The sequence below is a fragment of the Homarus americanus genome, unplaced genomic scaffold (genome assembly GCF_018991925.1).
Source record: "Homarus americanus isolate GMGI-L3 unplaced genomic scaffold, GMGI_Hamer_2.0 scaffold32929, whole genome shotgun sequence".
NCBI lineage: Eukaryota > Metazoa > Arthropoda > Malacostraca > Decapoda > Nephropidae > Homarus > Homarus americanus.
The window spans coordinates 14,249,543-14,273,855 of NW_024737097.1; the positions used below are offsets into that span (position 1 = coordinate 14,249,543).

The 24,313-nt window shown below is 40.9% G+C and overlaps 1 protein-coding gene across 3 annotated transcripts in view; it reads left to right on the forward strand.

Annotated features, from left to right (window-relative positions):
* The window catches only part of LOC121873225 (E3 ubiquitin-protein ligase TRAIP-like), a 74,595-nt gene extending 51,697 nt beyond the window's left edge, over positions 1-22,898 (forward strand). For all 3 annotated transcript variants that reach the window (XM_042376600.1, XM_042376599.1, XM_042376598.1), the window contains exons 10-12: positions 244-366; positions 19,208-19,316; positions 21,999-22,898. In XM_042376600.1, coding sequence (XP_042232534.1) covers positions 244-366; positions 19,208-19,316; positions 21,999-22,216 — 450 coding nt within the window. In that variant the 3' untranslated portion in view covers positions 22,217-22,898. The remainder of the gene's footprint in view (positions 1-243; positions 367-19,207; positions 19,317-21,998) is intronic.
* The last annotated feature ends 1,415 nt before the right edge of the window (positions 22,899-24,313 follow it).

Here is a 24,313-nt window from a genome sequence, read left to right on the forward strand (position 1 = left end):
CAACATAATAGGATATTCAGCTGTATATTATAATTTATTTTCATTTTAGGAGACAGTAGGGCTTATTCGGGTCTCATTAATTTGTTTTTTCCAGAGTATAATGTGCATGACATCTTGTATTAATGAATTATTGTTTCCTTAACCCAGAAGAAGACTCAAGTTCCACAAGTATACTGTATTTCTGTGACTGCGGTATTTTAATTAATAGTACAGTATACAGTACTGTAGCATATGGAATTGCAGGTGGTGCGTAAAGTGGCTCGATGTGAAACAGCGTCTGAATCAGATGTTGTTGGTAAGGCTTTGTGCCTTGAATTTTCACCACCATCATCAACCCTGCTTCATTCATCGCAAGCTAAGCCAAAGGTATTGAGATATCAAATTTATTAATTTTAGCAAACTCTTATGAATATTTTTGTAGTATCAGTGTAATGCCTACCGAGCCTATGAGTTTACAACCCAGACTAACCTGAGGTATTGACGGCTGGCACTAATTAAGCTCAATCCCTCTTTTATTTGTATTTTTTGCTTTATATATTACCTAAACTGTAAGTTGTGGATAAAATTTAAATAAACTTATGGGTGGTAAACACTATAGGGATATATAAAACATCCATAGCGTCAGTGAGAGTTACAGAATGAATTGTTAGTTTAGTAATCTCCCCGTTAGCCGGAATTCCCAATCCCCGGAACTTTCTATTAAACCAGAATGGAAATCGGGTCTTATAGATTTTTTTTTTTTTTTTTTTTTTTATTATTATTAAATACAGGGCTGCCTCACTTATCGCAAAGGTTACGGGCATGAAACTCATTGTGAATATCGAAATTGCGAATAGCTGAGCAATTTCTCCCATAAAAAATAATGTAAAGAGGGGGGATACGGGCATCACGGTGGTCACGACGGTCAGATTTCAACACTTGTTTTACTCAATACATGTAGAACATAAAATAAATTAAGAAACAAGGGGTACTTTACATGTTTGAGTGTGTGTGTGTGTTTGAATGTGTGTGAGGTGAGTTTTAAACGTAGACTGTTAATTTACCTCTGATGTGCTGTGTTGTTTGCTTGCTGAAGTTGACATTAGGGGAGAGGGTGAAGGTTTACTGGGGTGAGAGGAGGCTGGGGGGTCATCCGCCACCTCACTTTCCTCACTGCTAGGGTCATCAGCCACCTCACTCTCCTCACTGCCAAGGTCATCAGCCACCTCACTCTCTTCACTGCCAGGGTCATCAGCCACCTCACTCTTATCATCACTGCTGGGGTCATCAGCCACTTCACTCTTATCATCACTGCCAGGGTCATCAGCCACCTTAACTCTCCTCACTGCAAGGGTCATCAGCCACCTCACTCTTATCATCACTGCTGGGGTCATCGGCCACCTCACTCTCCTCACTGCTAGGGTCATCAGCCACCTCACTCTCATCATCACTGCCAGGGTTGTCAGCCACCTCACTCTCCTCACTGCCAGGGTCATCAGCCACCTCACTCTCATCATCACTGCTAGGGTCATCAGCCACTTCACTCTCCTCACTGCCAAGGTCATCAGCCACCTCACTGCCAGGGTCGTCAGCCACCTCACTCATTATAGCTGTCAATTTGCACTGAAAGCTGTTGTTCCCCACTGCCTTCTGTTGAATCTTGCGTTGCGATAAACGTGTTTTAAGGCGCTGGGTCTGGTCATCAATCCACATGCTAAACATATCCGCTCCATACTCTCCATCTTGGCATCACGGAACCTCCTCACCTTCGTAGCCGTCAGTGGTGTTGCAGACCCGGCCATCGCCTTGATCTTGTCGGCGCTTTTAACTATAGAATGCACCATAGAGGGAGTCAAGCCGTGCACGCACCCAATCACTGACGTTCCTTCTCTGTGTTCATGTCTTTTTACGAAATCCAATTTCATGTCCAACGTAACTGCCGCACATGATCTCTTAGCAACACTGCTGGGAGTTTTAGTAGCTGGTCGCTTAGGCATTGTGAGATTACACAAAACACAACTGCGAGATCACACAAAACACACGCCAGAACGTGTGAGATTGAGGCGAGCGGAAGTGTATGGCGGAGGAATACGCGGTTGAGGCAAGCGATTCAAAATTTTTGCTCGTAATGGAAATGGGTAACAATATATTGATTGCGGATAAACGGGGTAACGAATATCGAGGCTATGAATAATGGGATTTGCCTGTATACCTGTACAGTTGTTTCTCTACTTACGAACGAGTTACGTTCCTGAGGCTTGCTTGTAAGTCCAACTTTACTCTTGTAGATAACATATTGTAAAAAATGAAAAGATTATGGATATTTAGTACAGCTATACCCTTTAATACAGCCTTTAAACCTGGATCACTCTTCTCCTCTAAGGTAATGTTTCTTCAAAATAATCCAGTCTCATCCACATTAAATACCTGTTCTGGCAGGTAACCCCCATCAGTGATGATGTTTGTATCTCCGAAAGTTTGTAAGTTCTTAAGTAGAGGAGCGCCTGTATACAAAAAAATAATTAGAAAATTAAAATAATTAAACATTAAAAAAAAGGACGCAGTTTGTCGTGATAGCATCACTACTGTTCTCTCACTCTGTCGATTGTGTTTTATTGCCATTTAGACTTGTTGAACTTATTTAACATTGCCAGTAATGTGACAATGTTGTAGGCTGACATACAGTAGCATACATATTTTTGCATTATTATTGAAAAAATTAGACAATAACCATGACCTCTAAGAAAGTGTTTGGTGTCTTTAAGGGTGGTGAGAATGTTAAGCCTAAAGCCTTATCAGTGAACGAAAAATTAAAGGTGATTGAAAAACTAGAAAAGGGTGCTACTCCCTTGCAAACATGAGCTGAATACGGAATTTCAAAGCAGTCACTGTCGGATGTACGAAAATCAAAAGATAAGTTGAATAAATATGCCTTGAAATTTAATGTGGACCAGGAAAAATCTGGCATTAAGAGAATGAGGACTTGGAAGAGGCAGTGTATAAATGGTAGGTACAGCAACGTGCAAGTGAAATAGCTGCCAGAGGTGTGGAAATCCAGGCAGCTGCTGAAATGTTTGCAAAACATATGAATGTAAAGGATTTTCATACTAGTGTTGATTTGTGTTTATATTTCGAAGGCCCCACCATATTGAGAATAAGAAAATATGTGGTAAGAGGCTCAGTGCTGCTATAGATGCTGTGGATCCATTTAGGGGAAGGTGAAGGACTTAATGGAAGCCGAAAACTTTCAATTATGCCAACTGTACACTGCAGATGAAACTGGACTCCTCTGGAGAGCTTTCCCAGAAAATACACAAGCCTCCAGAAGCGAAAAAAGTGTGCCTGGTAGGAAACTTCCAAAGAACGAGTGTCTGCATTGCATTGTGCAAATGCTGATGGGAGCCATATGCTTATACCTGAGGCTCTAGGAAAGAGCAAGAAACCTCGTGCAATCAAGGACATTATGCTGAGGCTTCCTGCCCAATACTGTAACCCCAAGAATGCATGGTTTACAGGAGCCATAACCTCAGACTGGTTTTTCAAACATGCTGTGGTGAAGATCAGGCATAAGCAGGTGGAAGATCTGAAAATCCCTGCTGATGAAGTGAAGGCTGTCATCCTCTTTGGTAATGCTCCCTCACATCTCAACATAAAAAAGCTGTGTAACAGGGATGGAAGGATCAGGTGCCAGGCATTGCCACCCAACACCACCTCTGTCATACAGCCAATAGATCAAGGTGTTATTTATGTTGCAAAAAGGCTGCACCAACACAAAATTTTGGATAGGGTGATGGTGGTGGAAGAGACAAGCAAGGATCGTGTAGAGGACACAAGAGGGCAGAGGACCCTCAGAAACTTGAAGTTATATCCATGCTCTCTAATTTTGCTGCTTCTGCCAAAGAAATCAAGGCAACAACCCTCATCAATGCCTGATGAGCATGATTTTGAGGATGTGGAGGCTTGGCTGGAGGATGATCTTGGATACCACAACTTGACAGAGGACAGAGCTAGGGACTGCCTGGCCACTTATAGAATTTACTCATCAGACTAAAAATGAAAAAAAAAAAATTAGCCTATTAAAATCACTTATGGCACTTAAGGGAACTTGTCATACAGTACCAAAGAAACAAGGTTGCTGCAACATAGATTGACACTTTTTTCAAGCTAAGACCCCCACCCAGCAATGCCTCCTTGCCCTCACCATCAACCTCTTTGTCAGAGGAGGTTCCTCTTCATATCCTCATTTCTGACTCCGACTCAAAAGTGCCTTCCATTTTTGGGTGTAAGTGTACAGTACTCTGTGTAGATTAGTTTTTTTATTAATTTGATTAAAGAAACATGTATAGTCGGCCACAGGAATAAATATACACACTGTAGCTGTAAGGTCCGAAAATGGTCTGGTAACGTTGAAACTGTGCATCCAGACGCATGATGAAACTCAGCTCCCCCCACCTGTTATCTCTAACTATTTTCTGTTTCCCCTTCTTTAATCTTCTATTTACTCCTCTTCCTTCCTTTACTAATCCAAACATCAGTAAAAAGAAAAAAAGGTAGGGTAAGAGAAAAAGTGGAGGAGGAGGAGGGAGATGTACGATAACAGCAAGCCCATTCGGCAACAAGTTTACTACCATTGGATTCAATATATTACTTGTAATATAAACACAAGACACAAGTAAAACATTCTCAACAAATGTATTTATAACATATATGTAGGAATAAAACATAAATTACCGGTCATTTTGTAATTTTGTCTGTTCTGTTCAGGACAGTTACCAGATAATTTGTCTCAAACACAAACCAAAGGTGTATACTTATTCTTGTGGCCGACTGTACGTTTTTCATAAAAATTGGATACCTAGGATACCTACGGTATGTTAATGCCTAGCAATAACTCGCCAGGCCAACATACAGGCAATTAAAACATCTAATAATTACTTAATACATAATATTAGGAGGACATGTCGCTGCCTGGCATTTCATTGCAATTCTCAAAACCCCCTCTCGCATCCTAGCTGGGAGGGGGAGTGACATGTTTGACAGTTGGCGCCGAAGGACTAGTGAAGTATTTATTTGTTTATTTATGTCCTTTAGATTGAGTTTTTGTATTTTGCTTATAAAATGTCATAGAAGTGACCTGGGAGAATATAATTTACATTGCTGGAATTCTTATAAGATAGTGATTAATTTGAATGTAAACATGCTATAGTTTGCACTAGACAAAAATTTTAGTTATCAGTTTGTACATTATTTTGATTACATGTTCAGTACAGCTTTGCCCTTAGGACAGTGTGTGCATGTAAACGAGTTTCAATAAATGAATAAAGTTACATAATCAAGCCAAAAATATTAGTTGAAAAACTTTATATCGACAGAGCTTGGATGGCTAAATTTTAGAATGACAAATAATTTCAATAAAGTATAGCCTGGTTTTACGTGGTTAATTAAACCCATGGAGGTCCGCGTATAAAGCGAAATGCGTAAAAAAAAAATAACAGAACCTATGGGATTAATTGAAATAGAGACTGGACCGACCGCCAGACTACCCTTTTTTTGGCTATAGCCTACACTATACATACATTGTAGTAAATTAACATCTTAATTTTATGATGGTATGCACACACAATTAATATATAAGAGAAATATCAATAATGTTAGGTTTTTTAACACTTACGTTTGTAGAAGAGATTGCTGGGCACACTGGGATTGGGGGTTGGTTACGAGGCAGAGGGCAGATTATTGACCCTCACCTGTATCTCTATCCACTACAGAGGCTAGCAGGGCCTCATTGTCAAACCCCTCGAAGTCCACATCCTCACTATCACTGACTTGGGCTGGCTGTGGTGGTTGGTGGGTGAAGACCTCGGTGATGTTTTGTTGATGGCTAGCATCAATGTGGTCGTGATACAGCTGAACATAGGGCTCCTGGCATTTCAACAGATGGTTATTCGACACTTTGTAGCAATGATTGACTGGGTCTTTGGCAAGGATGAGCTTCATTCTCTCGGCTAACTCGATGATTTCCTTCACATCAGCATGTGTTAGTTTCTGCTCTTGCTCTTCTGTAACACCTCACTCTTCACTGATGTCATCATCTTCTAACATCTCGTCCGCAGTCACCTCAGGTTGCCTGATTACCTCCAGGATGTTCTCTTTGGTGGTCTCGGAGAAGCCTGCAGCTCTAACACGTTGTGCAGTCTCTCTTGCAATGTCCAATGTCACAGCAACAGACTGAGCCTCACCAGCCACCTCTTGCCTCTGCCTCCTACCTGGGATACCCTCCAACACATGCCGTCACGCGTGACGAATCGTTGCCACAGATAGCTGTCCCCATGCCTTCACCAAGAAATCAACAGCCTTCTTCACGTTAAACAGCTTCCAGAACTGTGTGACCCCCACTTCATGGTCCGCCAAATCTTGTTCGTGTTCCTCGTCCTCGCTCTCGCTATCGGTGCCACTCTCTAGGTTCTGCAGTTCATCCTTGGTGTTGGTGAAGTCATTCAGGAACCGAAGCTTCTTGGCGGAGAAAGCAGCCTTCATGTTGCAAATCAACTCCTGATCCATGGGCTGGATTAACGACGTAGTGTTAGCGGGGAGGAAGACCACTTTTACGTTAGGGCGGCGATCCAGCAAAAGGGGCGAGTGTCCTGGTACATTGTCGAGGAGCAACAAAATGTTGCATGGCACATTATTTTCCACGCATAATTTCTTGATACCAGGAACGAGACAGTTGTCAAACCAGGAGAGGGACAGACCAGAGAACATCCACGCCTTCCCTGAGGTTAGCCAATGGACATTTAACTTGCTCATGTCCATATTCTTGTAGGTATGCAGCTTGCAGGCTTTGTGGATCACAGACAACTTCAGCTTAGCAGTGCCGGAGGCATTGGTGGTGAACAGTATGACGATGCGCTCTTTCTGCATTTTGCGTCCCCGACACTTGCTCGCAGATTGACTACGAAGGTCTTGGATGGTAATTTCTTCCAGTACAACCCTGATTCATTCATATTGAACACTTGGTCATCGGTGTATTGTCCTTCCTCCATAATTTTCCGTAAAAATGGGGGAAAATTCCCGGCGGCAGCCCGGTCGGCACTTGCTCCTTCTCCGATTATCTCAATATTTGTGATCTTGTTGCATCGTTTAAAACCTTGCAGCCACCCAGCGGAAACACTGAAGGGCTTGGGCTCTGCAACCCCCATTTTTCTTGCTACTACTGCATAGAGTTCTCGGGCGTAGTCCTGCAGTGCCCGAGTGTCGACCGCCATGTTCATTGTTGACTGACGAATAATGTAGCTTACCAAAAAACTCTCGGTCTTCAGCAGCACCTTATTGTGGCAATATTTCACCAGTGAGGCACCTACAGAATTGGTAATGTTCATGTGTTCATTGATTTTGCCGACATCCTTCTTGACAGTGCGGATCGTCGATTCATTCACTCCATATTGTCTGGCCAGATCCACCTGCCTCGTGCCTTTTTCTAACTCCTGAACGATCTTGTACTTTACCTCATAGCTTATGGCGCGTCGCACCTTCTTGGGGTGACTTGGGCCAGGTAGTTCAGGGCTTCTCAGGGGTGGTGGGGGTCCAGCGGAAGCCATTGTGTAGAAAGAAAAAAAGAAAACCGGTTCCTGGGCACAAGTGAATATACGCGGGGACAGTGAGACTGGCGCGGCGGTGGTCGAGAGGGCGGGTGGCAGCAGCGCGCAGCGGAGGGGGTGCTTGGCTGGTAAGGATACGTGGCCCAATCACAGTCCGTGACGTCATAGGCACAAGTCTGATGCCAGCGGTGACGTCAGCACCCAGTCCCGCCGCTTGCTGCGTATATGATGGCATTTACCGCGTAAATAATAATTATTGCTTCTGGACAGGTGCCGCGTAAATGGCCGTCCGCGTATAAAATATCCGTGTAAACCCAAATTATACTGTACAATAGAAAATGCAAGAATATTCAAGAACACAACCTTCTTGATATTTACTCCACTGGAAACGAATGTAAACATAGAACAGATTACTGTATTGGCGGACTAGCTGATGCTCACAACAAAACGTGTTTGTCGTAAGGATTTCGTTTACCGAGGAACCACTGTACTGAATAAAATTTTCTTTGTCCCATTTATACACGTGCTAGTACGAATACCATGATGTATGTGGCCATCTCTCTCCCTCTTCTCATGTTCGTTCACAAAACTTTTCGGGGTTCCGCCCCGGGTTTTCTAATTTCTCTCAGCATGCAGGCCAGAGTTAAGTTTTTCTCTTCATCTCTCTATTTTATTGATGTCCTCAGTAGCGGGTTCAGCCTTTCCAGGCGAACTTTAGCAAGGCTGCTAGCCTTAGTGATCCTTCCGGACGCTGACCTCCCGGTCTTACTAGCATTCTACAGTAGAGATATGTTGGGATGGACCTTGTATCCTCAGTATGGGTTATATGAGAACCATTCAGGGTGGAATTCTCAAACCAATACATCTTGCTATGGTAGCAGCTCAGCACTGTCAACCCTTCCGGGTGACGATGCTCACTCAGGCATTTTCACCTCAAGCTAATTAATTGAAGCGATGATGTCTGTGCACCCTGATTGGCAACAAATAGAGAACTTGATGATCCCTCAAAATATAAATGCTCTAAATGAAGTTAGTTTGATTAAGAAACAAAGTTCATTGCGCTGAGGGATAATTGAGATAAGAGAAGTGAGAGGTGTATGATATAGTCAGTTAGTTGTTTATGATTGTCACACTGGTGACTTATATAACAATAAGAGATATTAATGAAATAACTTACTAAAATATCAGTTAAGAGTCATATTGATGTTTGGGCGACAATGTAATCTGCCTTGTATTATTATGATGATACATGTGACTCATAGTGTTCCTCCTAGTTTAGATGAGTGATGTGCAACTGGAGAATGAAGCTACAAGGACTGGAAAGTTCAGCTCATACACTACATACAAGGAAATGTCTGTCAGTAGAGGATGTGAATTCAGTACAGGTTGACAACCCTTTATCCGAAATTCCGAAAACCGAAAAACTCTGAAAACCGAAAGTTTTTTTTTTTTGTGGGGCAAAACTTTTTTTTTTTTTTAACACATGGATTAGCCCACCCGGGCATAGATCACTGACCCACATCGGGGCCTGGGGGGCGAAAATGTAATAGTAATAATAATTATAATAATAATTATTCATAGTAAATAAAAATTATAAAAAATACACCAAAATAAAATAATAATGATAACAATAATACTGTAATAATAAAATAATAATAGAAAAGAAATACAAGAATGAAAAAAAGATCAAAAGTGAGAAACATGACCTGGACCTATGAATTATTATTATTATTATTATTATTATAATTATTATTATTATAATTGTTAATATATTTTCGCCCCCCAGGCCCCAATGTGCGTCAGTGACTTGTGCCCGGGTGAACTTAAAAAAAAAAAAACTAACCATTCTGAAAACCGAAAAATTCCGAAATCCGAAATGCCTCTGTCCCCAAGGATTTCGGTTAAGGGATTGTCAACCTGTAGTAGTATTTCACCCAGGACCCAAGGGGTCCATAGTACATGTAATTATCAAGGATGTAGAGCCACTTGGATTACCAAGTTAGATCCTCATTTGGCTTGCATAATTCATAGCAGCTGTGTCTCAGACAACCTGTATTCACCATTGAATTGTGCAGTTTGTTACGATAAAATTTTTAAATTAATCAAACTGCAGGAGATAAGAAAGAATTATTGCAGATCCAAATTAAAAATAGATGGAATAAGGCCTTGAAGAGTAAATTTTTAAATGTAAAACACTCGAAAGATCCCAAGTTGGCAGAAGGTTTAGAATTATGGGTGATAGGTAACAGACTTAATCCCTGATTAGACCAACCTACTTCTGCTAAGAAAAGTAGGTTATTGGATATTATGGATAATAAGGCAGTAAGAAGATTACAAGAACCTTTTCCTAGTCAGTCTGATTTTAGTGGATTCCAGGATGAGGATGAGGAAGTTGGCTCTAATCATAGTGTTCAGTCTCTAGAGCAGGGAGAACCTGTTGAGACTGACTTCATCCTGTCCCCATTTTGGCAACCACTTCCACCTGGGGCAAAAGTGTTGGTTACTATGAGTGGAAACGGGCTGCTGTCGACTGCCATGCAGCTGATGAATAACATTGAGTGTAAGGATGATCCAAACAGGCCTTCGGTAATATTGGTAAGATCTAAGTCTTTGTTTTCGACCACATCTGAGTCTGTGATTCCTTATTCAAGGTATTTTATGAAAATGTTTCTAAACTTCCTGATCTCTCAGCACTTACAAAGAGACAGGAAGGCCAAGCAGCTGTGGGTTATTATTCATTGTTTTTAGAAGGTGATACTGTACTACAATTTCTTGGCCTGGTTATTTGCCCCAAAATGATCTCTGAAATAGATGAAGTCTGGGCTAATATACTGAAAGACTTAACATTCATTCCGGTAGATAGGAATGCTAAAAAAGTTTAGTCTTTTGAAGTTCCAATTTAATGACAAAAAGAGTTCCTTATATGAACTTTCCCAGTATTTGTCGCCTCCAAAATATGCTGATATAAATTATGAAATAAACTTGAAACCAGTTGCTTCTGCCCTGTTGCTTGAAGAAATTAAATTTAAGAAGTTGGCAGCAGATATTTGGTCTGCACTTATGATGTGTCAGTTATTGACTGTGAGGACTATGAGGGCAGTTCAGAAATAGACAGATGTTTTGCTGCTGCTATACAAGGGATTCCATATTCCCTGTACAACTCATTTATGGAAATGTTGTTGAAAGCCCTAAAACTAAAAGCCCAGCTAAAGAAGCAAGCCACTAATAATGCTTCAAGTGGTAGAGCTTATTTATTGCTATAGTAGGCTCACGGCAATAACGACTAATAGGTGCCTGAAAAATGCCGTTATTAGCGAAAACTTTATTTGTGTTACATTAAAATACATGTAAAAAGGGTTTATTGGTGCTGCTGCCCCAAGAATTTCACCCATTTTTTCCCCCATTGAAGCCCTACCTAACACTTTTTGTTAGTTGCAATAAAATGATTTGTTATTCGATCATCAAAATAAAGAATTTGAGTAATGTAACACTTACCCGTAGCTTGGGGGAGTTTTTGAGGTGCTTGGTGTGATGATTGTTCTGAGGCTGGAGCATGGAGGCTACTGCGTCGAACCTCCACCCACATCCCTGGCCCCACGCCGACCTCTTGCACCCGGTTCACCCACTTCCGCTAACACTTCATCAAACCCCGCAGTCAAAATCTTCAGGCATTTCCCCAATGTCATCAATATCTTCATCAACTTCAACCTCTCTCTGTTGGTCTTCCTTGGCTGGCCGGCGTTGTGAAAGAAAGCGAGTGATGAGTGACTGCTGCCGGACATTCACTCTCTCATTTTACTGCTTCTGGTATTTTCTTGAAATAGATTCTACAAATCCAATCATTTGCTCCCTTTCACCTGATTCACTCTCAATGTCTTGGATCATCTCTTGAAGGCTGGTACAGACACCCAATAAGAGTGACAGCTTCTGTGTCATCACTTTCCTCTGCTCAGTCTCCCCTGCATCACTCACTGCATCACCACTCGCACCACCTTCTTCATCCTCCAGGAGATCCTCGACGTCATTTGTGTTAACTTCTTGCATCAGTTCTTCTAAATCTTCCCGAGTCACTTCTTGAAATCCTGGGGCTGGGATACTGCGGACGGTTTCCAACACTTGGTTCATTAACTCTGCTGGCTGCTGTCTCTTCGTCTCGACAGACTTGAGTTGTGGCAGGAGTGCCGACCAGGCATGCCTAACGGTTGCTTTTGTAGTATTTCCCCAGGCTTTTACAAAGAAATTGACTGCCTGGCAAATGTTATAATTTTTCCAGAAGGCAGTAACAGTCATTGTGGAGGTTGAAGGTACGCCAGGTGGAGCAGGGGTGGCGGGGGTTGCAGGTGAGCCAGGAGGAGGAGTGGAGGCGGAGGCTGTGAGTGAGCCAGGCAGAGCAGCGGAGGCGGCGAGGGGAGGATCCTCCCCCCTCGCTACTGCTCACAGTTTCAGCAATTTCCTTCACTTCTTCTTGCTTATCAGTTTCCTTCCTCATCTTGTCATGGACATATTTATAGTACAGCAACTTTACATTAGCTATGATTTCTTGGTCTAGTGACTCTATTTTGGAGGTTGTATTTGGTGGTAGAAACACAACCTCAACGCTAGGGTGACGTCCTACTAGAAATCGTGCATGACTGGGGGCATTGTCTAGAAAGAGCACCACTTTGAAGGCTACATTCTTCTTCCAGCAGTATTCTTTGGCATCCTTAACAAAACAATCATCAAACCACTTCTTTGATAACTCCGTGGACATGTAGCCTTTACTTGTCTTTTCCCAGTAGACATTCAGTTTGGACATATCACATCCCTTGTAAGCTCTTGGTCTTTTATATTTGTAGATCACCAGAGGCTTCATGAGGCAGTCACCTGAAGCATTACAGGTTAGGAGGACACTAAAGCGATCCTTTGCCATTTTCACACCTTTTGCCTGTTTTTCTTTCTCAGAGATAAATGTTGCTTTAGGGGATTTTTTCCAAAACAACCCGGTCTCATCACAGTTAAAAATCTGATCCAGGGTATAATCTCCTTCTTGAATGATTTGATTGGCAATTTCTGGGAAAAAATCTGCAGCCACTAAGTCAGCAGACGAAGCCTCACCCTGACACTTTGCATACTTTGTGCCACTTCTAGTCTTGAACTTATGCAGCCACCTTACTGAGGCATTGAAAGGAGGGGGAGTCTTAATGTTTTTCTTTCGAGCTACAGCTTGATCTCGTATCTGAGGGCCGCTAACACTTGCACTGTCTTTCATTCTACAAGCTAACCATTTCACAAGAAAATGCTGTTATCACTAACAACCTGTTTCTATCACTTTTATCATTCATAGCTCGCCTCGCATATCCATCACTACCAAAATATTTCTTAGCCAGTGCAATACTCTTCTTGGTCTCCTCTAAGTTCCTCTTAATATTTTGCACTGTAGACTCAGGACAGTTCAATTTCCTCACAATATCAATGTTCCATGCACCACTTTCAATGAGCTCAACAATCTGTTCTTTATCCTTGACCGAGTAGGCATGCTTCTTGTGGCTTTATCTCTTAGCTTTGGGGTCTTTTTTTCTCATTCACTTTAAAAGTTCCTGGGCATTCAGGCGGCAAATCACTCCCTCCACCACCTCCCCTAGCCCCCACAGGCAAAAATGCGAAAGCCATTGTTGATTACCGACCCTTGCAACCACTGGTTATAGAGGCGAAAATTTCACACGTGGGCGCAGCGCTGTATTTCACGGAGCGTGTGTGAGAGTGAGGCAGAGCAGACAACTACGTCATCAACATGGCGGCAAACAAACGCTATCATTGATGCGCTCGGACGCTTCCCGCAAAATCTCCATTATTCAAGAGAATCCAGACGTTATTATTAAAAATGGGTATCTATTGTAACTTACCGTTATTGTGGAAGTCTTTATTGGCGAGAGCCTACTGTACGTTCTTCCCTTCTTTCTCCTGCCTTGTTTGATGAACAAACATTAGTTAAATATAGATCAGCTGTTTAACAAGCTACGTATTAATATTACTGTTCCCAGGAGTCCTAAAACCTTTAGGAAATTTAAAAGAGGAAGGTCTAACAGGGGAACAGGACCAGCTGCTAGGTTCAGTTATCAACCTAGAGGAAACAATTCAAGACATAGTAGGGGTGGCCGTTTGTTGAGAAGTGGAAGGAGACCTTATTACACCACAATAGCAACCACTCCCTCCCAATGAAGCCAGACAGCTGGGTCGTCTAGTGGGTTGGGAAAACAGGTGGACTTCCTACATATGGGCTTAAAAGACAATCAAAGGGGGCCTCACATGGACTTGATTGAGGCACCCTCCCCTAGTTTTACTAATAAGGGTAACAAACCAACCCCCTTACTCACAGAATTTGTAATTCAACTGTTAAACAGAGTTGTGATAGAACTGTTGCAGTCAGAGAAATGTTTTATGTCTCACCTATTCCCAGTCCCCAAGAAAGACAGCGACAAATTGAGGTGGATTTTAGATCTTTCCGTCCTGAACAAGTTCATTACTAAAACAAGTTTTAAGATGCCTATTATCAAGTGCCTGTTGCTCCCAGGTACAGAAGGTTTCTAGAGAGATCCATGCTTATTTAGACGATTAGCTGATAGTGGGAAACTCTTTCGAAGATTGTCAAAGGGCGACCCAACGTACACTAGTACTATTTCAAAACCTAGGATTAAAGACAAACCAGGTCAAATCAAATCTCATACCATGTCAGAAATTGGATTGGTTAGGTCTCCATTAGGAAACCATTCAGCAGTCAGCCAGTCTACCAGAAGCAAAAGTAACATGTGATAAACCAAGTAGAAGCCTTCTGTGTAAAGTAAGAGGTTTCTTGGCATGATTAAAAAAAAAAAAATTCACAAGATGCCAATATATGCATCTGTGGAATGATCGAATCTTTAAGGAAATTATCTACTTATAGATTGGAACAATTGGAATTCAATTTATCTGTTCCCACCTGTGAAAATGTTGCCCAAAGTGGTTCACAAACTCAGATCCTTCAAAGGATATGTCCTCTTTGCACCATATTGGATCCTATAACCTTGGTGACTGGATCTGTTGGACTGGTGCCCACACCCACTGCAATTGCGACAAGGATGTCTTGACCAGGTGCTGCACCCTCAGTTCGAGATATCCTTGGCACTTCACGCTTGGAGTTTCTCAAAAGATGTGTAAATAGATTGTTGGGTACTTTCGATATAGTTAACCAAGTAATAGCAGGTCATAGAACCCAAACTTCTATGCAATTTGAGAAAGCTTGGAAACTTTTCAACAATTTATCAGGTTAACGACTCCAATCACATTGTCTGAAACAGGATCGACTATTGCATCTTATATATCAGCATTTGTTGACCCTCTGGCATGGGGTTCTAATATTACTTTGAACCAAAGAATTTATCAAATGCTCAGATCGTCCTTTTTCATTCAGAGACACCCCCTCGGCCTATATCCCACCTTGGTCCCTAGATAAAGTTACTAAATTTCTTATGGGGCCTAATTACAATTTATATCTGAACAAGAATAGATTGCTTCAGAAGGCAGCCTTCCTTCTAGCAATAGCAAAAGGTATGAAAATCATTGAGCTGATTTAAATTTCCAATAATCCATCATTATTGGTATCTTCCTCAGAAGATGTCACCCTTTTTCTTAAGAGATCCTCAGAAAAAAATTAAGGGAGGATTTTCAAGCTTAACCTATCAGGATAAAACTGCTAATGGATGAGACGAGGGTTCCTCATATATTGTCCCCAATCAAGGCCCCTATGTATTCTCATCACAGGATGGTAAGAAATTGTTTCCTAGTCAAATGACGAAATATTTATCTCAGTTAGTGAGTAAAGCAGACCCTGGCAAGAAATTTTTGGCACATGACACTAGGAAATATGCAGGGTCTGTGGCATATGAGCCTCAATCAGATCAAAGAAGTGGGCTTTTGGAAATCTTCAAAAAACCTTTCAAAACAGCTGTCTTCATCTATCTCTGGAAGCTGCTTCGCATGTGGTAGTGCTGGGGTTCCCTTCCCCACCTGGTTAATCTCCACAACCAGGACCTTCTTCTTCCTCATCAGAGTAAAGTGAGTATATCCTTATTGGGATATGTAAATTAACATTTTACCTTCCCGTAAATGTTCCTAATATTGGAAAATATTCTAAAAAAGTTTATACAGGTAATTATAATCTGGACCTAAGCTAGCATAGCCTTATACTCAATGTCACCTCCCTCTCCACCTCCTGCTCGAGTAATCAAAGCTAGACGTCGCATTCTGGACTGAACAAAAAGCCGTATTTTTTTTTCTAAAAACCAGTTTTTGTGATATACAGTATAGTCTGGATTTACGCGGATATTTTATACACATTTGGCCATTTACGCGGCACTTGTCCAGACGTGCCAATTATTAGTTACGCGGTACATTCCTTAATTTACGCGGCAAGCGGCTGGTCGCTGACGTCAGACTTGTGCCTATGACGTCGCGGACTGTGATTTGGCCACGTATCCTTACCACCCACGCACCCCCTCCGCCGCGCACTGTGATTGGTCTATTTAACTTTGCCTGCCCAGTCAACAAAACATTACCAAGTTCTTCACCCGCCACCCACCACAACCAGCCCAAGTCAGTGATAGTGAGGATATGGATTTTGAGGGGTTTGAAGAGGAGGCCCTGCTAGCCTCTGTGGTGGATAGTGATACAGATGAGGGCCAATAATCTGCCCTTTGCCTCGGAACCAACCCCCGATTCCCGTGTGCCCAGCCATCTCTTCTACTAACGTAAGTGTTAAAAAACCTAATATTATTGATATTTCTCTTAATTATTAATTGTGTGTGCATACCATCATAAAATTAAAATGTTATTTTTACTACAACGTACGTATTGTGTCGGAAAAGGGTAGTCTGGGGGTCGGCCCAGTCTCTATTTCAATTAATCCCATATGTTCTGTTATTTTATTTACGCGTTTCGCGTTATATGCGGACCTCCATGGGTTTAATTGACCGCGTAAACCCAGACTATACTGTAGTCCAAAATGCGACATTGACATCCCACCAAATTCATCTCTCTCAACACTGTTAGAACAGATGCTGTGAATATAAGTTTATATGTAGTTTAGAGACGAGATATGCAATAGTGTCTGTGCACGATGTGTAGTTTAGACTCAAAAAATTTTCCCTGTACTGTACCTGGAAAAATTCCAGGGATATGGGATTTTTTCCTGGTTAGAGATAATAGAGTCATCTCATTACCCAGAAATCTCTCATCCCGGGATATCACTCTACAGGTAATATAATTTTCAAAGCATTTTCAGTACTGTATGTGTATCAGTAAATCTCACTGAGAAATCATTTTGAAAAAGACTGCAAAAAATTTAAAGTTTCATTTCACATGAAAAAAAGGATACAAGCTGAGTTCATCTCTCGTAGAACTAGTTTAAATATATAATAAATTGAAATGAATGAGAAAAATTTATACATAATTCCAATAAAAGTAGGTTTTCTATACAGTGATCCCTCGGTTAACGAGCGCCTTGGTTAACGAGATTTCGGTTAACGATTTACCTTCCATAAGATTCTTAACTTCGGTTAACGAGTTTTTAACGAGCGACCCTCTACATGTTTTCGCTTGCATTTGGCGGTCCACCAGCTGTAGTATTAATCCGCCAATACAGTAATCGGTTCTAGGGCTTAAATTCCTTACTATTTTAGTAAATATCAAGAAGTTTATACTATTCAATGATTTTGAAAGTTAAATATAAATTTTTTAGTTATTTTAACAATTATTGAACAAAATTGAAGTATAGGAAACTAGTTTTATGCTCGCCAAACAGCCTGTCAACACACCAAACAGGTGTCAGTCTCTGTGTCTTTTCATTGGAGGTAACATCTTGCTTGAGACACTCTTCAACTAAATGCTTTTTTTGTGTTTCCAAGCAAATTATTGGTCAATTTGAAATTTATTTTACATATTGACAATATATAATGCAGTGCAGTGTTGATTTTAAGAAAATAATCTTGAATTACACCAAGAGAACTAAAATTTTATGGGTGAAATGGCGCCATGGGGTGACTTCTCTTCCACCCCAATGCCTTCTCTTCTCCCTTCTCCTCCACCCCCATTCTAATTCCCATCATCATCATCCAGGAGCCTTCTACATACACACCTCAAAGTAGGTGTACTTTACTACCTTTTTTGTTGATTTTAGGCAATTTTCGGTGAGCTGGAACCAGTTACCCAAAAACCCATTGAAACAATGGTTTCGGTTAACGAGCAACCTTCTGGAACGAATTGTGCTCGTTAACCGAGGGGCCACTGTACACAATTTACAATACCATACAATACTGCACCAACCTAAAAAAAAACTAGAAGTGAATTATTATTTTCTCTCTCTGAAGCTGTATAATGTGGTCAGTAATTAAAAGCTAAATGGATATCAATGTGGTATCTGGAAAATAATGGTTTATAATTTTGTGGACATTCATTAACCCAGGTGGTCTCGTGTTGTCATTTGCAAGAATAGGTGCTTAAGTTGATCCCATGGATATGTCATCACATTGTTTTTATATATTATTATCAGACATAATCACTCAACATGGAAGCTACATCATTTGGAAACACCCAAAACCCATAATTATGGCACATTTAAATAATTTCCTGAAGGTTTTTTTTAATAAACTAACTCTGTCAAAACTCTCCATGATACTATTACTGAAGTTTAAGCAAGCTATTTCTTTAGGAAAAGAAAATGGGATTGAAACTGGGAAATGATCAGTGGTAATACAGGACAAAACTGAAACAAGGAACTTGGAAAAAACACAGTTGAATGTCCCTATTGTAGACGGAATTGGTCTAAGGAGCAATTATCCTTGTGAACTTTCAGAAGACTGGACATTATTCCAGGCTTTGATACCAAAACATATAACTTACAATATTGTTTTTAACTAATTGTGCCAATACTAGTAAGTTATCTTAAAATGTTGTTTCATTTATGTCTTCATGTTTCAAAATGTCTGAAACTTTGTTACCAGGAAGTAATATGAATATGGAAAAGTTAATGTCGATTTAATTTGCAATCAACTTGTGTTGAGTTTGCAAAAATGATTGATGGTTTACACTTTAAAAGAAAAACAGTAACATAAAAAAAAATGCATTCGTAATATTGGTAAACATATTTAATAAAAGAAGCATTGAAGTGAAACTGATCCTCTTGATGATCACCATAAACAATAAGAGACTTAAGGTGTGTGGATAATTTACTGTCATCACTAAGCCACCCTATGTAGGTTGCCATACTTCAAAGGGGTTTTTTATCCATTAAGTTAGTGTTCTTTTCTTCTTTTTATTCTTTTTGTATAAGTGGCCAGTGTATGTTTGTTTGGGTAATGTTTTAGCTGCTAGAGTACACTCACTAAAAAAATATTCTGCACCCTTGGCTCTGAAACCATCTGGAATGATCACTGCAACAGAAGCCGTGGTGAGCGTTATCAGATTCCTTTTTCTAGTGTGTCATATTGTATAACCCCATAAAGGTGCAGAATAATCTTATAGTGAGTGTACATGTCTTTGCAAGGGGCATATGAATCAAGGCTCAAGAATTAATGATCCCTAGCTTCCAGATGCCACTTAACTGCTTCTTGTTTTTTCAGTTGTCATTGGTTGGTCGGCGTCCACTTGCAGTCACCACTAATACGGATCGATCAACAAATGGTCACCAGGTTAACATATTTGCAAAAGCCAAACCTGATGAATGTTTAAGTAAGTAATTTAATATTATTATTACTTTTTTTTCTTGATTCTTGTGTGGAGCATCTCTTGTACAATAGTCAACCGTGGGGCTTAGGTTCTTGAAAACCCGTGGTTGGCAAATCCACGATTGGCAAGACTAAAGGCTTATGGGAAATAGGGGCTTAGGTTCCACTGCCGCTGATAACACTTCTTCAAAGCTTGATATAAACTTTACAGTTCAGGGGTATTTACCTTAACGACATTGATGATGATGGTGGATGTGGCTGAGGTGAAGGGAGAGGTGGTTGTTACAAGAGGGGCACAGAGGCCTACTCTCTTCTTGTACCTCTTCAGGTTCGTCAATGTCTGATGAGGTAGGTGGCGCAGTGGCAGCTTGGCTGGCGGAGAGTTGTTGGTGGTGGCTGTAGTGTAGTCCCTGGTGCAGAGTTGTGGGTCAATGATTGACACCGTTGTAACATCGGTGGCCACTGGCTTGCTAAAAAAACTTAGGATTATTTTGGGTGATTTTTTTTTTTTTTTTTTTTAATCAATGTACACCTTGTAAGGTTGCCAAGAGTCAGCTTTACCTTTTTTCACCTCATCCTCAACCCCTGTAGGTCATCTTTGGTCAACCCCTCCATGTGGGACCCAAGGAACTCCTCTATATAATTGACCTGCATGTCACTCAGCCCCTTGCCTGAAGGGAAAACTTGGAAGTAGTGTACTACCTCAGACCAGATTTCCCCAGCACGCATTCAGCATTGACGGCTTCATTCATCCATAGATTCTTTGATGATGCCGTGCAGTCCATGGCATCAAAGATACGGCAGAAGGTGCGGAAAATGCAATAGCTTTAAATGTTGCTATTACACCCTGGTCCATGGGCTAAAGGAGTGACATGGTGTTTGGAGGGAAGACTTCCACTTCTATATTGGGATGGGTGATAAGGAGTGCTTCAGGGTAACCAGGTGCATTGTCGATGATGAATAGCACCTTAAACCCCTGATTTTTTGGAGGTAAGATAACTGTTCAACCACATGGATAGAGGTGATTCTTGCCCTTCAGGGTATGGGAGTTCAGAGACTGGTAAAGGAACATGGACTTAATGAAGCAGTCCCCTAAGGCATTACCACAAAAGAAAACGGTCATCCTGTCCTTTGATGCCTTGAATCCTAGACCAGCCTTTTCAGCCATTGAAATAAATGTTCTTTTTTGCATCCATTTCCAAAAAAGGCCAATCTTGCCCATGTTGAATACCAGCAAGTAACCTTTCTCCTAAAATAATGTTTTAATTGTTCAGGATAAAGCGCAGCGGCCTGGTGATATGTTGATTCACGAGTGAGTTTCACATTGTGCAGGCTATATTTTTTCTTAAAGTTTTCGAACCAGCCCTTACTGGCTTGAAACCTTATGTATGTCTGCTACATTTCCCTCACCCAAACTTTCAACAAGGTGTTTGTACATTCGCCTGAGCTTCACACAAATTACCTCTGAATTTAAAGGCACATTTTTCTGGGCCTGATCTTCCATCAATTTGTTCAGTGCTTTTCCATCTTTTCAAGATTCTGGTCGCATGGCATGTATGTAGCTTTTGCACTTTTCAGTGTGCCCTTATTGTAACCTCAATCTTTTCAATGGTACAGTGTGCATCAAGGATTCGTTTACCCCAGGGTGGGTCCCACTGGTGTTAAACTCTCCCCACTCTCTAGTCATGTTAGATAATATACAGAGCAGAACAGTATGTCAGCACGCTATGAGATCACAACACTGGAAGAGCATGGAGAGCAGTGGCAGGCTGTGGGAGATGGGATGATGCACTAATCCGCACATACATAAAACTATACCCTTTCCACACTAACCTGGTCCATAAGTCATGCCGATTGGTTTTTAGAAATATTCGTTTATGCTGTTCATTTATTCAAACTAAACATGTTCACAATAGGTAAGCAGACCTGTTATTCTCTAAAATAATGTTAATTAACTGGATTATCAAAATGCAAATGATTTCAAGGCATTCGCATTTAGAGTGGATGGTATCTATTATTACCAGCTTCATATCAAAGGATGGTCATGTGGAGAGAATAGTAACTGAAAAATGGGTAAAAATAAATGTATAAAGCAGAAATGGATGGGAAGTGTGAGGGGAGAAGACCTATGAAAGTAGATGGAAGAATGGGGTGAAATAACACTAAAGGCGAAGGGGGTGGACCTCCAGGAAGCAACAGCGTGTAAATGAATGGAGATTATGGCATCAAGTGATATTTTGGGGAAATGTAAGCTGTTGATAGGTGATGCTAGGTTGTTTGAGGCAACAGAGATGGATAATTAGAGCTTATTTGTGGAAGGGCAGTACCATAACTGAACTCATCTATTGAGAAAGAGTGAATGGCATCAAATTAAGGGAAAATTTATTTATGACTGCTCTTGATTCCATCTACTGTACATTATAGCAGAAAGTTGCAGCAAGAGGGAAAAAACTTACTGTATAATTATTTACACAATCTGTTATTATTACGTTCTTACCTTTTGATATATTTATTAACATTTTGCTTCACAACATCCCTTTTTATTCATGTTACTCTATCTTGTGATGGATTTTTAATACTGAAAATTGATGACTTCTCATCAAACTGGCACATGTAAAGAACCCCTTTGACATAAGTAGACTGAAAATTTGTTTTGAACGATTGTTAATGTTTCTTCAATTCACAGGGATGAGTCAGAAACCAAAAAGCAGTGCAAGATTAGGAACTGATCAAATTGGATATGATGGTTTAGGAGGTCATCATAAAGTGGATGTATTTCCCAAGCCAAAACCCACTTTCCTAAAAAAGAAAAAAGGCATCAAAGTGGTAACAAAAGGTGGTACAGGCAATAGAGTACAAAGTACTACTCTCAAAGACTTCCTTCATAATACATTTGATGATTAAACTCTTGTATGAAATACAGTATATTTTAACAGTTTTCCACAAAAATGCAGGCTATAATTAACCTGTACTGTATGCTGACACCCATCCTATAGGTAAATGAAATTCTGGATTGGTGTCATGTTACTGTAAATCAAGCTGCTTTCCCTTTAAAACATGAAAATTATTACAAATATGTAAAATTTTAAGCTTAAGCACTCACCAGACTGTTCAGAAATGATGCTGAAGAGGCATGGGGGCTCTGTGTGTTGATTACATTATACTGTATATGCATTCCTTAGTACATGTATTCTTAATATTATATATGGTGAACTTAATTGAATTCATACTCATTATTTTTTAATTCTTTAGGATCTTTAATGTTGTTCTTATGGTGACTTTAATGCTTATGCTTACCTTTTTTCTCTACCTGGGAGGTACAATACAGTACAACATTGATATACACACAAGAAGCCCTCTTGCACAATACACACAAAACAGATCAACAGAAGGGAGGAAAAGTCCAATGAGATGCTCAGTAACTATCACATGACATCTGTCAGCTGGCTAAGTCACATGAGTTGCATGTACACGTTCAACTAGAAGTTTGTCTGTTGTAATGACCACGGTCGTGCATGTTAGTTAATGTAAAATCAGACGATTCATGTTACGCTCAATAGCCCACAAAACATGTAGCTATGTCTTCTTATTGAGTCTCCCATCTGAGGCGTTCGTTTTCTCATCGCTCCCAAGTGTGGGTGCCGTCCATTTTCTCTGACTTCCTGAAACCAACCTCTTTATAAAGTGAATTTGAATATAAGAGAGGACACCATTGTTTTGAGTCAATTTAGAGATGTCTGATTACAGTGGCCCCTCGGTTAACGAGCACAATTCGTTACAGAAGGTTGCTCATTAACCGAAACCATTGTTATAATGGATTTTTGGGTAATTGGTTCCAGCTCACCGAAAATTGCCTAAAGTCAACAAAAAAGGTAGTAAAGTACACTTACTTTGAGGTGTGTATGTAGAAAGCTCCTGGATGATGATGATGGGAATTAGAAAGGGGATGGAAGAGAAGGCATTGGGGTGGAAGAAAAGTCTCCCCATGGTGCCATTTCACCCATAAAATTTTAGTTCACTTGGTGTAATTCAAGATTATTTTCTTTAAATCAACACTGCACTGCATTATATATTGTCAATATGTAAAATAAATTTCAAAATGACCAATAATTTGCTTGGAAACACAGAAAAAAGCGTTTATGTTGAAGAGAGTGTAGTGGACGTCTCCCCTACAACTGCGTAGCCGCAGCCACCAGCTGCTACCATCTTCCCTAGCAACCAAACTAGCGGCCCAAGCGGGGGGCGTCACCAGATGCCACCGTATCCTAGCAACTGAGTCAAAAGACCGGCGACTTTCTCAGGTTTTCCCAACATGACTCATAGATGACTCACGGCTGCTGGGTATATAAGCTCTGTCTCTCCATTGAGATTCATTCTGGCCTCACTTCTACAACACGCAACACCTCCTCCTCCGCCGCTGCCTGGCGGCCCTCGCTTCTCCTCGCCTGCCTGGCGGTCCTCGCTCCCGCCAGCGAGCATGGCGACCCACCAGCTGTCCTTCTCTGAGCTTCCTCACCAACCAGCTCTCATTCTGCTCTCGGTTCCTGAACACGCAACACCTCCTCCCAGCAAGCTCCTCGCTGTCCAGCTTTCATTCAACCAGGAGGCCAGCAACAGGCAACATCTTCTCTAACGAAGCTCCTGCACATCTACCTCCTTCAACACGCTACTCACCGAATGTCTCTACTGAGCAGCTCCTCACCACACGGCACCTCCAGCACCAGACTGTCTATCATATAACTTATATTATACAAGAAAACCACCTTAGAGTTTCCAACCATCCTGAGTGCTAGACAACATTATATCACGAACACCTACAAGAGTCTGAAGCAAGATGTTACCTCCACTGAAAAGACAGACTGACACCTGTATGGTGTGTTGACAGGCTGTTTGGCGCGCAAAAAAATAGCTTCCTATACTTCAATTATGTTCAATAATTGTTAAAATAACTAAAAAATTTAATATAAAACTTTTAAAATTATTGAATAGTACAAACTTCTT